The sequence below is a fragment of the Thermobia domestica genome, chromosome 11 (genome assembly GCF_964235325.1).
Source record: "Thermobia domestica chromosome 11, izTheDome1.hap1.1, whole genome shotgun sequence".
Classification (NCBI taxonomy): Eukaryota; Metazoa; Arthropoda; class Insecta; order Zygentoma; family Lepismatidae; genus Thermobia; species Thermobia domestica.
The window spans coordinates 74,740,912-74,757,155 of record NC_137464.1 but is presented as its reverse complement, the minus strand read 5'-3'; the positions used below and the strand labels follow the sequence as shown (position 1 = coordinate 74,757,155).

Below are 16,244 nucleotides of genomic sequence, written 5' to 3'. Positions count from 1 at the left end.
TTTCCCGTCTGCTCTTTGCTCTTTCTGTGCTATTTATTGTGAACGGGAGCAGTAAACTTACAGAGTATTCAGTTGAAAGTGACTACAGACACAGTACATGATAGGATTCAACCTATCCATCAGATGATACAGTTAACCCTACATTTTACAATATTTTCTTCGAAATTGGTATAATTTGTCAAAGAATTTACTTAACGTCCCACGATTATGTTCGCTAGGGTAAAGGAGACGTTGATGAGAAATGATAGAATGAAGAATGTGGGAGGAAACGAGAGAACCCCGAGGAAATCCATACACATCGTGTTTGTCCACCACAAAGTTCACTTGGCGCTAGTTGGGATCGAACCAAGAACTCCATGCACCAGAGGTGAACACTCTACCACTGAGCCACTGCGGCCTGCTCCAAAATTTGAGGTAAATATTGTCTAATGTCTATATATGTCCTGATAAGTTAACACGTACGTATATCTATAGTTTATATTAACACACATGTATTATGCTTTATATTGCTGTTGTCAATAAAGTATTTCAGTAATATATTAAATATTGACACTATTCTGATGAATTCTCTGTAATAGTAGTATTGCTTGTACTACAAACATTGTGAATAACGGAATACTACTTACAATACAAAGACATTTTGAGAGCAACGTTAATTTCTTATAGTACACATTCAAGCTAATAAGTGTCAGTCCCTACCTGCCTGATCCCAATAGATGTCGCTAGCGGGCAGGCGATTTGCAAGATTTAAAACTATTTTGACGATTTAATTCAACTTAAAGAGTGCATTGTTTCAATTATTTCAAAATGGGACAAAAGCCTAAGCATTTTAAATTTGAGCATTGATATATATTTGTGTATTTCTACAGTAATGTAGTGTGACGATTTAATTACAACTTAATCTGTATTGTTTCAACTTTCGAAAGTCGATAATATTGATACTAAACATGAACGTGATTTTTTGTTTATTATTAGGGCAAGTAACAAATTAAGAGCTTTCAATCAAGCATTATTTTAAACGATAGTATACAGAAGGCCGAAAGTTTGGAAGAACTAGTAGTAACTAAACGGAAAAATAAAGTAAATATGTGAGAAGTATACATAGGTATGTAAACGCTTCAGTATAAGGATTATATTAAAGTTAGATGACTAAACTCAGTCAAAATAAATAAATATAGTAAATTAACACCCAAGAATAAATTTGAAATAATTTAATTGCTAATTACAAATTTGATATTCTTGTATATCTATTGCACTGTTCACAAGTTCTGGAACGGTCTTAAGTTCTGTAAAAATCTCCTGTCTGTCTGTAACGTTCAGTACATTCAAGTACCAAAATTTCAGTCTCGACTTTTCTCCTGTGTATTTTAATTACATTCGGGGAACTGTAGAAAGTGAATATTTACTTACGAAATAAGGAAACCCAAAGAATGTAAACGGACGTAATAAGGAAATGACTTGTGTTATTAAACATTAACATTTTAGCAGCGGTGTACGCGACTCCACACCTTTCTACAAGATGTTATGAAAAGATGTAAGTTCCATGAAAAAAAAAAAATCACGCCTGTCCTGAAACTATACATTTGGGTGCTTGAACCACCTTCCCCCTTGATGGCATTATGTGTACGCCATTTGTTTTTAGTATCAAATGTAACACACGAATAGTTTTGAACAGAAAATAAGCAATAAATGAAAACATTAAATCTTTCGCAAATAGTATCCAACATTACGAAGTTGGTACAGTTACAGATTTATTATGAGACTACACATCGAAGTGTGACGTGAGAGTACATCTTATTATGATTTCTTATCAGCTGTTTCTTCTTCAGCTGATCCGCCTACTCCATGACTACTGGGTAACATCTTTCAAGGGTATTCAACTAATATGAAATGCCTTTAAGGCATGTTTTCGTATTGTATACCATTTTTAAAGCTGATTTCATAATGGCGAACAGAAAGCATAATAATTCTAACTACTTTATCAAATTCGAACATAGTTACTCAGCAAAGAGAGAAACACTAATTCTGCTAACGACAAGGAACGCCCTCCAACATCCTTTGGAGTCAAGCAGCTACTAATGAGAGGTTGCCGCCACTTCCTTTAGTTTCACCACATGTTACAGCAAAACCTTTGACGCCTCAAACATAAAAACTGATCTTCCCATTTGTTTGTGTGGAAATGTTAGTGCGTAAAACTATCTTACTCTTAATTATCATCAACAGCACACAGCCACCACCTGACGCATTCGTAATCTATATTTCCTTTTTCCTGATCTTACAAAGGCAATGTAGCCATACTCATGTTTAGCAAAATTACTGTAATTCATATTCTGTGAATGCAAAGAAGTCTTGTCGCGAAACATCATTCCCAAAAATTTATATATGTATCAGATATTTTCATTTATAATTTATTCCAAGTGAGTGAATGTTTCGTTGAATTGGTGTTAATTCACATGAACGACATTCACGATTGAACAATATGAATCGCTAAGTTTCTTTTTCTTTTCATATTGATTCCAAGAAGCCTCGCTGGCGATTCAAATGTAAATTATGTCCTCCATAGATGCCTTGTTCAATACAGCTCACGCGAGGATATTTAAAGTTAGGAAAAAAAAATGCGACATGTTCTTAAGACAGCTCAGTTAACAGTACAGAAAGTGTAATATGGGGTTATACTAGGTACTGTATAATGAAGAATCGTTCGGTTACGAATGAACCATAATTTATACTTACCGCTATATACATACAACCACCTTAAAATTCACGAGTTATCCTCCATTATTATACATATCATCATTCGTATATGAAATTTCGCTTAGATCTTTATGTATCTCAATATAGAGATTTAAGTAAAATAATAATATATGAATAATACAAGACGTGTATAAAATCGTGAAATATAGTTTCTTTGTCAAAAACGCTTTGCTTATGCTTTGTCAAAAACGCTTTAAAGATACATTATAAATAGTTTCGACAAATAACCTATCCTACACTACTGTTAAGTACTTACAATCGGGTTGAGGTTTCACTGGAGCTATCCTCTCCTTCGATCATGTATATCTTGCCGTACATCACATATTCGAAGCTGTCAGCTCTCGATCCCTCGGTGTCTAAAGGATTCCAATCACCACTATCTGGGTAACCATCTTCACGGAGGGTGGTAGCCAAAACGAGGCGAAATTTGTCGCCTGTAATACAAACAAAATGGTTAATCACTGAATAAACGATCTATCTAATAATATGATTAGAAACAAATGTTATGTTGGTTAGATATTCAAATAATAAATTGAATACAATAGTCTCACTGAAAATAACACACGCATTAAAAATATTTCAAAAATTATATTGTTACAAGTATCAGTCGAGAAGTTTACTTTGAAACGGGCAAGTGCTCTACTGCACACTAAGAATAAACCTTGGAAACAAATGTGCAAAGCTTTTCTTTCGATAATGTCAAAGGGTAGTGTGATTTATTTATTTACACATTCTTCTCGGCATTAAAGGCAACTGTGACCTTAAGTTCATCACGTATGAGCAAGGGCGCCCATCAGGGGGTCAAGGCGGGGCGCTCGCCCCCTCTAGAGGAAATTGTACTTCGGAAGATCGAAAACTCAATAGATTTTTAAGAATAGTTACAGCAAAATTTGAGACATTTGAAATGTCGCTTATACTTGCCCCCCTGGAAACTACAACATGATCGCCCTTGCGTATGAGGAATGACATCCCTCGGCGAGTGCACTATCCGGGAAGGGAGAAGGAAGGAAGTGGCCTGGATCTTAGGTACCATCTGTGCATTTGCCTGATGTGAATGAAAACCTCACTCCGGACGGCTGGCCTGACAAAGCTGTTACACCTTTTCGACTGTGTCCCCCCACCGGAAATCAAATCCGGGAACGTTCGCAAAAAGTGGTGTGGATAGACTGTTCTATTTTTCTTACAAAATCTGTTGATGGCATCAAGTTTGGAAGTGGAACGAAAGTGAATGTGCATAATATATTTGAGTACAATATGGAATAAAATATTTTGCAATATGTATTTTAAATGTTTTGTCGCAGTTTTTAATATATTTTTCTTTTTTTACTTTTAATAGTATAACAGCAACAATACTTTAAAATGCTATTTTAAACTGAGACTACACAGACTAACTTAGATGGAAACAATTGTGCCGAACCATACAAGCCCTTACCGGGAATCGAATCAAGAGGTTCTCAGGTTGAAGGCATGAGTGCTAACTATATAGGCACGAGGGAGCACACAATCAGGTTTATGGACAATATTTGAAAGCTATATTTGAAGCTTCTCTCCTTAGGATGTGTATTTGAATCAAAATGAAATGACAGAAAAACCATCACCATCCAAACGCGAAATATGTTCAGAAGTTCATTTCAAGCGGTGCGGCTGTTATTCCTTTTGAAACAATTTAAATTCTCGCCCCTTAGGATACGCAAAATGCATTTTAAATAGTACTTTTGCTATTTTATGAATACAAATTACAGTATAGAAATTCCTCCTCTACCTTAGAAGCGGAAGTTTCGAAAACACTGGACAAGTGTCCAATGATTTTTTAATGAAAAGGTTTTATATATCAATTTCCACCACCCTAAGGTGAGAGGCTGCTGAAATACTCTTTTTAGCATAAGGTCTTGAACTCCTTCCCTTGGGAGACGTATTTTGAAAATTCGAAATAGCTTGCGGCCTCTTCTTTACAGCTACCTAGAAGCATGCCAAGGCACCGATATCCATTGTGAAAGCTTAAGAAGTTTAATATAAGTCTATCATTTACAAATCATGATATTCATACTGTTAACATGTAATATTCATAACGAACTCATCATTTTGCTTCACAGACAATTTCTCTCATCAACTACAAATTGAAGTTTCAAACAAAACAAGCCACTTTGTTCCCCTCTTACAAAAATAGGAAAAAAAAAAAAGAAAAAAGAAACACAATACACTAATAGTTTCTATATATGAATCTATGTATCGTAATTTGAAGCAAACGCACAATTTCCGACTTCAGCCAATGTTTGGAGCTCCAAGGACATTTCAGAGCTATAATGAACGTCGCGTGATCAAACGTATTAAATGCTGTACAAAGGCACGATATCCTCAAAGAAGAAACGAAGAAAAATGATGTTATGTAACTATGAGCCACTTCATGAATTCAAAAGTAAAAATAGCTGCTCACTCATTTATAGACATGGTCAGGGAGGAAACATGTCTTGTGTGAGTACCTGTGCTACTTAAGCTTATGTGCGTAAAAATTCCGCTAATAGGGCAAACTAATTTTCTTAATTATCCAGAATACAGTTGTTAAATTTAGGTTTTAAATATTAATGTTAGTACGAAAATATGGGCTATACAGTACACTACCCTAATCGTATATATATATATATATATATATGTTTAATTACGTTGGACTGCTGTATATTTATCACAGTTGAACGTTTTCAACATAAACTAAGAACACAATATAAGTTTCACAATATATGTGAAAGCTATAAACAGGAATAATATATGGTCACTTTGCAGTTTTACCTTTTTGTTAGCTGTATTTAAAGACCTATCTCAGAATGAAAATAGACTGTTTCCCTAACAAAATTAAATGCCACGCTTATCGAAAATACTGTGACTATGGCGTATGTTGCTATTACTACTACTAGATCTACCATAAATAATAATATTAAAGCCCAGAACAATATGTTGGATTAAATATTTAAGTGAGTGCGATCCTAAAAGGATCTGAAATCCTTGCATTACAGAACAAAAATTTTCACAACACTCAGAAGTCGTCAATAATCACGAGATTCTAACCCTTTTGTGCCGTCCCGAAACCCTGGGTTAACGAATTATGCTTCTGAGAATTTGATATTTAATATCAATCTCAATATGAACATTGATTAAAAAATCAATTCACATATAGTTTTTTTTAGGTGTTAGTAGGAAGAACTTTTTGACTATTTTCTCCTAGTTGTTTTTTCGACAGACATCAAAGACGGGGAGGGGATTTGTCAATCCTTTAAGGATTGTAGTTTACTATACAAATACATAAAAAATAGAATTATTATTTAGTAAAATCTATAAGGGGTGTCCTTCAGTGTAAAGAAGTAATCATTACAACTGAAAGATCATGGAGGAAGTGGTAAACTGAGAATGTGAGACGAAATGGGAGAATTTCGAGAAAACCCATGAACACAACACGCTATACCACTGAGCCATTGTCCTCAAGCACATCGACATTTTTAGCGTGAACGAAAGTAACAACTGGTATTTTCTCTCTTTGCTTGCATTGCAGTATTTAATACAACGTGCAGCAGATATCACTGTATCTTCCCATATCATATTAATCGAATTGCGAAAGGACGGCTCTCAAACCCATTTCTACTTCACCCTGACCATCAGCAGTGTATATAATTGCTGATATTTTCTCCTTTTACAAGCAGCCAAATGAAAAATAGTTTCCTTTTTTTTTTTAATACAGTAATAGACGCAGAAAAGATGAGCTTACATATAATAATAATAATAATAATAATAATAATAATAATAACTCAATTTCTTTATCTTTCTATTCCAGCCACTTACATACGAAAGTCAATTTCACTGCATAGATTCCACTAAATGAATTATTCAACATCTTGTGCGAACCTTTACCAAACTCTTCACTGTAAATGGTTTATCTTTATTATTCCATTTTTATTTATTTTTTACGATTTATAAATACTTCATATCGTAAGAAATTAGGATCAAGTTTGCCCTCTACTCTGGCTAGTACTATAGACACGTTAAGAGGTTATATGATCACCACATCTCGAAAGGGTTAATGTATCAGTCACAATCTATGGTTTGGCTAGCGCTAACGCCACAATTCTCAATTTTTTCCCCTATTTCTGTACAACACTGTACTGTTGCAAACAAACCTGTGTTTTTGAAGTAAATGGAACTGAAACACAATATAGTGTAAAAAGTGATCTTTAACAATTTTTAGTCGAGATGTGAATACTAACATACCAGAGCTTTACTTCGAAAAATTATGTACTATATCATGGTTAAAATGCAAAAATGCTAAAGTGCGAATATTCTGTATTTTAATTTCTGTTCTTAATCGTACTCATTTCATACAATAAATCTTTCTCGTTAACGATGTAGTGATCTACCAACTCACTTTTCTCGTCAACAACTCTTACTGCAGGCGTTTTCAACCCATTATCTTGTTCGCCCTTCACCACTTCCGAGAATTTGAGAAGTATATTAACTACGCTGTAGCTTTTAAACTGAGTAATTGAAAAAGTTTACAAAATTATTGTAAATATTACATCTACAAATTTGTATAGCAATTTTGAAGTAACATGTGTGGACACTACGCGTATGTGTATACTAATACGTTACATATTTTAAACGATTGAGTTTATATTAAATCATTTTTGTAAAACAGTAAAATTCAGTTCTTATGTAAATATAAAATATTGAAGGGGTTAAGAGAGTTAATGGAATTGTAAGTTTTAGAATTTCGAAACAGTTCAGTGTTTTATTAGCGCGGAGTTCAGTTTACCTTACTTTGTTCCTTTTCAGTACCGAAGTTGTATACTCAATTCTAATCAATCAATCAAAATAAAAGAAAAACAAGAAGTAACAAACAGAACAATGCTTTCTTGATCGTGGGAAAAAGCAAATGCAAAACCTTGTTCAACGTTTAATATCCCCAACCTGATTTTCTCATTATTTGCCTCACTGTACTATTTCGAATCGATGTATCAACAGGCACTTTACCTGTTGTCCATGCTTTTGGCCATGACCCGTTAGTAAGTTCAACTGCCCCTTCACTCTTTACTTTCAAGGCCTCGATCACACACACACACGCACACATACATACCAAGTCAATGTTTTGTGCATTGCACTGGGTTGCCATAATGATTTGACATTGTGCAAGTACAATTCCATGACCTTCGATTTGTTTAGAACTCTTGGGGAGGAGGGGAGCACTTCGCCAACTTCCGCTACCTCAAGGCAATAATTAATGCCAAACTATTCACCATTCTTTTGTCTTGGAGTCTTCACAGAAGACCAGCATCTGTAACATTTAATCTTTTTCACCTTTCTCATTTCAAGAGATTCGTTACCGTCATAATACTCTGTACTATAATGACGAATATATATTTTACTTATATAATTCTTTCCCTTCCAGATGGAATCTACTTGCTATGACATTCTTACTACTGTAATGTTAAAAAGAATGGTACTGTAATGCTTAGTTATATACATACATTACTTACATATAGGAGCAAGGGAAGTGTAGTCATGGTTGTAGTTCGTACGCATTTAGTTTGCACTGAACTAAAAAAATAACAGCAATGGCTAGTGACATATTTATTTATACTATGTATATAGCACAAACATAGATATTAAGTTATTACACTGTCTAATCCAACGGAATAGAACAAATTAAAATGAACTGAATATATTTTACGCAAAAAAGTATTCGTCTGCAAAGAAATATTATTCGGCTGCAATGTTCTTACGTTGTTTCTCAACTTTCCAACACTTTGTGCATCTCCTTTTCGCCGTATTACCTCCTGCAACTTCCTTGGCAATGAACTAACTTTCCTGTTACTTCGCGAACAATATTCAAGAAGGACGTACTGTTTCAGATGAATACTTTTTTGGCACTAAATATGATTTACCTCTAACTTATCCTGACCCGTAAAAAGAAAAACGATATTTCACTTTCTTATACGTTTATTTTTTGATGTTACATATAGACGAATATACGTAAGTATGACACGATAGTGTATTTTTGTTCTTTAATGTAATTATGTGCCGATCTATGCTGTGTGCGCTTTGAGACTATTACTTTTTTTTTTTTTTTTTTGCTCACTGCATGTATCTTTTTTTATAGCTTGATAACGTAAAACCTGCATCTGTGATAGCTATTTACTGAATATGCAAAATCCAATCATTCTGTAACATTACTTCAAGTCTAACCTTCTTACGATTTTCAGGTATTTATTTACTGTATTTGTTTATAATTCCTCGTTTTCATGGCAAATTTGTGGTGGATTTGCCTGTAATCATTTTATGTTGATACTATATGCAGTTCTGTTGATAGTATATACTGTATGCAGTACTACTACAATAATTATTATTACTACTACTAATAATAACAATAATAGTAATATTTAAATGTATAGGACATAGACAACCACCATTGCTCGTTAAAATGTTCACTAATGAACTCGGTCAAAACAGTATTTAAAAATTCGCTTACATGCATGAGATATGAGCGATACATTGCGACTGTTAAAGTTGCGTTATTCGTTATTATGCTAACGATTTAACTCCGTTAACGAACTTGGACAAGACAATCGCTCTAGATATCTATTTGCTTAAATGTACGGGATACGGGCTTACATACCAACAGTTAAAGTCGCAGTTATTCGTTAAAATATTAACAGATTATCTACACTAACGAACTAGACCGATTATATTGCTCTAGCTACCTACTGCAAAAATAAAATAAAATAAAATAAAAATAAAATAAAATTTTAAAAAATAAAAAATAAAAATTCGCATTCATTAAACGTTGTATCCTCTCTGTATTTTATATTTGAAGAACGTGGTCTAAAACCCTTATGAACCAAAATACTGGCTAAATACGATTTAAGTTATAAATTAGTGTGCAAAATAGCACCTTCCAATCAATTGCTCAAAATTTCCTTTTCAAATGTTAATTTTTCAATAATTCTTTGTGCTTAAATTGTTAGTAATTATTATGATGATTAAATCATTTTGAGGCAAGTGCGGAAAGCGTATTCAAAATTGCAATGAGGGTTACCAAGTTCCTCGACCACTCATTTCTCATTTCTGAATTACGAAGATTAGGAAACGTTATATGTTGAACAAGAAACCAACAGGAAATAGACCTCTGAAATACTGAAAGTCGGTCGACACTACCGTAGCAGGAGAGGGGAGAATACATAACTCTAATTGAAGAAGTTTATACTTAAGAGTTCAACGAATCGTATCCGGAACATATGTATAAGCTGATTCGACAAGACTACTCAGTCACGGACTAACAACTTATAATTAAGACCCTTTACAATGTATGACAGTTTTGAAAACTCATTAAGTAGTCCAGCAATGTTGGAATACTCTTTAATAAGATTCTAACGAAAAGTTCACCGCATCTCAAAAGAAAATAATTGCATACGAGATACTAAAGCCAACGGAACATCTAAACTGGCCGTTTGTTATTGAATAGAATTCAATTATCTTCTGCCTTTAATAAATAAAAGAATAAAACTAGCTGTGCACAGCTTACTGATGACGTCAAGAGTCGCTCGTAATATTAGTCTCACACAAGTGGAATGCAGGGGGTTGGGAGTGCCAAATTTCCATTACGCTCTCTTTGCACACGCTGATTTCATTTGACCGTTAAATTTTCTTTTCTTGTGCAAGTGGTCAGGATGGTGTTTAAAAAAAATGAGTGATTTAATAACGTTGGTTTACAGCAGGCAGTGTATATTAAAAGTATATCCACAAATTTAATAACAAACAAACATTTACTTTAGAAATCTGAACATCGCGTCGTAATTAATATTTGCCCTTTTACGTAATATTCAGCTGAAATCCAAGAAATGATATGAAAATCTTTCAATTTTACGTATCACGATTATACCGGCTAGGCTAAAGGAGACGGCGATGATTAGTCATGAAGGCAATGGTGAAATGAATAGTGGGAGGAAACGGAAGAACCCCGAGAAAACCTACGCATACGGTACTTGTCCACCACAAAGTCTACTTGGCGCGAGCTGAGAACGAAACAGGGACCCCACGCAGCAGACGTAAACGCTTTACCACTGAGCCACCGCGGTCCCTGAAATCCAAGATTTTAATAACAGACACAGTATTTTAAAACCTGATGTATCACCAATTGATGGACATGGATAGACAGATGGACAGTTGATGCGCAACTGGTATATACTTAAAAAAATCAGGAAGGTAATGGGCGTACACGGGAGTATACAGCTTATATCCATTCAATATTTTTTAAAATCCAGCAAAAACTCACCTTAAATTTACGAAAGGATGGACGTATACGGGATAGGATATACGCTGTATTAAAAAGTCGAGCGTATCTCACTAGCAGATCCAGAAGGGTCATCAGGAGCGGTCGACTCGCCTTCTGGATTATTAATGCAGGCTTGAAATACAAGGGTTTCACATCAATCAGGATAAAATAATGTAACATTTTATATAAGATATGAACCTATAAAAAGGTAGCCTTTTACTGGGGGCGAACCAGTGTTGAATTCAGACATTTTCACCCGGGGGGGAATGTGAACTCCTCGGGGGGAGGGTTGTTTTTCTGTATTTTTGCAAGAAAGCAGCATATTTAACAATTCCATTCACATGTACATCTTAGCTAATATTGAGACTAATTGCTGATAAATATTCAATGTGAGATTATAATTTTAAAAAAATCGTTTAATTTTATCTAAAACATTAAATAAAGACTGGCAAAAATATTTTAGACTAAATTTTAACTGCTATTTACAGTAGCTATTTTAGCTATTTTTTCCTATATTCAGTAGTTACTGTTTGTTACTAATGTAGAAGTTTTTAAAACGATTTAAATTAACTCAAATATTTTTTGTCCTAAAACAAAGATACATAGGAATATCTTAACAAAAAGTAATCATTCTTTCTCACACTTCTGATTCTAAATCAAGTAGGCTATATTAGCCTTGGTTTCTTCACTTCATACACATCAATAGTTTAGTTTACGAAATCTTCAGTAGGATTAGTGCCGTGTCGTGGAAAATCAGCGCTTGGGGCGAGAGTATACGACGGCACCCCCGAACATATGAGTGAGGTCGACAGACCAGCTGCGAAATGTGAGAAATTTTTAAAAAGTAAACCCTGCTTTTCCTTGATTTTGAGCACTTTTTATTACTTTTTTCCTTTCATTTTATATATGTGCACATGCCCACATGTGCACATGTGTTTCATTCCTCTCTTTTTCTTTCCTTCTTTTTTGTTTTCTTTTTCCCTCCCAATCATGTGCCCCTTACTTCGGTGTCCGGGGCCATCGCCCCACTTGCCCCTCCTTCGTCACCTTCATTAGCAATCATTCACTTATATACTACTATTATATTGAGAAATTCTATATAAATCTCTAACCCTGGAGGGATAACTGTTCCTCCCTGATCCCTCTAAATGACGCCCTCTGAATCTCACCCTTTAACTGACTTATTTTTAGTTAAAGAAAGGTGTATTTATTTTAACAATCGTAAAGCACATTTACGTCTGTTACTTCCCATGCAAGAAATGGGATTTAGGCGCTCTATTTCAAATAATGCAAGAACTGTACATTTTCAAGAACTGAAGTCTTCTGACATCAGATATCATATGGAATGATCGAAAGATCTTCCCTATCTTTCCATTCCTATCTCAATCTGTGCTAGTGCTACCTACTAATATATAATATAGGGAGAGAATATCATCATCATCATCACCATCATAGGTATTCTGCCTTTATTGGCAGGTCACTTGCCGCAGCTGAGAAGCTTCCATGCTCCACGGTCCTCCGCTAACCTTTTCGTCTTCGCGTATGATCTTTCTGTTTTAATATCATCCATTAATTGTAGTCTCCTTCGCCCCCTCTCTCTCTTTCCCGCCACCATACCCTCTAGGACGTCCCTCATGATACAATCTCTTCTTAGGCAATGTCCCAACCAGTTTCTCTTCCTCTTCCTAATAATATCTAAAAGTGTTCTTTTCTCACCCACCATTTCTAACACTCTCTCATTCGTTTTCCGCTCGACCCAACTAACTCTTTCCATTCTTCTCCACACCCACATTTCGAAGGCTTCCAGTCGATTTTCGTCACCCTTACGCAATGTCCACGTTTCCGTCCCACACAGCACAACACTCCACACGAAGCATTTTATGAGTCTTTTTCTCAACTCTTTGTTCAAGGTCCCACAAAACAAACTTTTCTTTCTTTTAAAGGCTTCTTTCGCCATTCCTATCCTTGCTTTTATTTCACGTTCACATTTCATGTCATTACTAAGAACACTACCCAGGTATCGAAAACTATTCACTTGTTCTATTTTCTCCCCTCCTACTTTTATATTTGACACAGACCCCTTTGTTCCAATCACCATGGCTTTTGTCTTTCTAACATTTATTTTCATCCCATATTTTTCAAAGCCCCTTCTCATTTTTTCTAACATTTTATTGATTTTCTTTTCAGATTCTGCAACAAGGGCCATATCGTCTGCAAATCTTATGCATTTAATCATTCTACCTCCTACCGAAATGCCATCATCATCATGTAGGCTCTTTTTCACTATCTCTTCTAGATAGACATTAAATAGTGTTGGCGAGAGGCAGCATCCTTGTCGAACTCCCCTTCCAATTGCACTCTCTTCCGTCAGTTCTTCCCCTATCCTAACACTTACTTGTTGGTTCATGTATAAGTTTCTTATAAGTCTTCTATCTTTCCATTCCAACCCTATCTTCGTTAGAACTCCCAACAACAATTCCCAATTCACGCGGTCAAAAGCCTTTTCTAGATCAATAAATACAACATACACCTCTTTCCCTTTTTCTATAAATCTTTCACCGATCACCCTTAATAATCCAATTGCATCTCTTGTGCCCTTGCATCTTCTGAACCCGAACTGCTCTTCCTCAACATCTTTATTTGTTCTTCCATATAACCTTCTGTTCAGTATTCGGAGCAGAATTTTAGCTGCATGAGATATGAGACTAATAGTTCTATAATCCTCACATCTCTTTGGGTTGGATTTCTTAGCCATCGGTATCATGATCGTTTTCAGAAAGTCTCTTGGCCATTCTCCTGTTTCATATATTTCATTGCATAGTCGCCATAATTCTTTCTTTCCCTTGTCTCCTATATTTTTAATGAATTCAATTGGTATGTTATCTATTCCCGTTGCCTTTCCATTCCTAATCTCGGATATAGCCTTTTCAAACTCATCCAGAAGAATACTAAATCCTTTATCATCCTCGCCTACTTCATTTTCCACTTCAACATTTAGGCTACACGGTCTATCCCTACTCTCATATAAGTCTTCAACGTATTCTTTCCACCTTCCTATGACCTCATTTCTCTCGCTGACTTCCTTCCCATTCTTATTTTCTACTGCCATCATGATACTCCCTTGTTTCCTCCGAAATTCCATAGATTTCACCTCCTTGTACATTTCCTTGTATATTGTACAGAGAGAATATAGTATACCTACTAAAATACAAACCTTTCTTTAACAGTTGACAATTTCATGTTCTGCCAAACTCGGTCATAGCGTTAAGAAATACAGGTTTTATTGACTATTTAGGTATTCTATTTTAGATGTTACATTTTTAATATTTATATAGAATGGGTCTGCTTCATTTATATGTCTATTGAGAGATCGGATTTCGGCTGCATGTGCACGGAAAGAAAAACAAATAATTGGGTGAAGTAATTTCTACATTTTGTGACTGAAGTTTGAGAGTTTCTCCGGGGGGGAATGAATTTTCTTCGGGGGGGGAGATTCCCCCCCGGGCTACCCCCTGAATTCATCCCTGGGGCGAACACCCCTACCGCCGCCCTTCCCGTGGATCCGCTTGTGTCATATACCTACCAAAAATGCTAGCATTACATCACTGTGAAAAACGTAAATAAACCTTTACGAAACTAAAAAATGCTGTCTGATAAAGAAGTATATCCTCTTCAAGTTTCCACTATTAAACTAACAAGATGCTAATAACCAGTATAGTTAAGGAGATGTAGCTTAAATTTTAATTAACTCAAGTTTTTTTTTTTTCAAACTACTACATTGTCCAAAGATAAGAATTGTTAATCGATAGATCAAATCGAGCTAAACATATTTCATTGCCAAAAATAACCGATAACTTTTATTGTGCTGAAATATGTATTTCAGATCGTATCTACTGTTGGTTATCCTCTCCTAACGATGACATACACACTCTCAACAGTGACACAGTCATAACTGACGCACATTGTAATTTCGAAATTTTTCCAAATAAATAAAAAACAATATACTATTATTACTTTAAATAAGTAGGCAACATATTTAGCAAACAGAAATGAAAATGAAATGAAATCTTTGAGTTTTACGTCCCACGGTTATGCCGGTTAGGCTAAAGGAGACGGTGACAATGAGAAATGAATGAAACGGTGGAATGAAGAAAGTGGGAGGAAATGGGAGAACCCCGAGAAAACCCCCACATACGGTGTTTGTCCGCCACAAAGTTTACTTGGCATGAGCGGGGATCGAACCAGAGACCCCATGCCCCAGAGGCGAACGCTCTACCACTGAGCCACCGCGGCCCCTCATATTTAATAAATAGGAACACAGTGCACTACTATCTATGAGAATTTCTGCAACCCGGTAGAAGATAAAATTAGCTAAATATTAACCTGGTCATGCTAATTGCACAAAAAGTGAACTCTAATATACAATTCAATTATTATAATACTGAAATGAAAATATGAACTCTTTAGTTTTAAGTTCTACGAGTATACTTTGCACACTAAAAATAGATGGTTACTGGAAAATAATTGGTGAAATGAGAATGTAGTAGAGCCCCGAGAAAACCTATGGACACAATGTTTTCCATCACAAGCTCTTATGACCTGGGATCGAATCAGGGACTTTTCGCACCGGAGCTCTACTATATAAAAGTATCCATGTACAGGACGTAAGATTTCACCGCTAGTTTTACTGATACATTCCAAATTATACTGAGACTAGCTTATGGAAGTGTATGGCTGATAAACTTATGTAATTACAATGCAGAAACGTTGAAATCAGTGAGGCTACAATCTATTCTTAAAACATTTTAAATAGCGGAACCAATCTGTATTAGTTGCCACTTCCCTCCGGTTTGTAATGGAACTAAGCAACATTTTAATTATAAGCACTTCAGTTATAGCCTCAATCACCACAATCACTTTGCATCGTGATTAAGCAGATCATGAAGCAGAATTGAAACAACTTTATTTACTGTTCTTCCGCCATTATACCTAAGTAGTTATCGACAACACAACTTTGATGACTGGTAAACAATCCTAAAACAGATACTACAGCAGTGTGTTGACTAATCCTATCTGACAGTTTCTAACCATAACTTCCTCCTCGTGTTTAACTCATCTGCTTCCCTTTTGCAATTTTCTTATCTCCTCGAACACATTGCATAAATCAAATGTTATGTAA

The 16,244-nt window shown here is 35.2% G+C and overlaps 1 protein-coding gene across 2 annotated transcripts in view; it reads right to left on the bottom strand.

Moving 5' to 3' along the window:
* Positions 1–16,244, bottom strand: part of Polr2H (DNA-directed RNA polymerases I, II, and III subunit Rpb8) — a 630,556-nt gene that overhangs the window by 94,214 nt on the left and 520,098 nt on the right. For both annotated transcript variants that reach the window (XM_081730608.1, XM_081730609.1), the window contains exon 3: positions 3,011–3,188. In XM_081730608.1, coding sequence (XP_081586734.1) covers positions 3,011–3,188 — 178 coding nt within the window. The remainder of the gene's footprint in view (positions 1–3,010; positions 3,189–16,244) is intronic.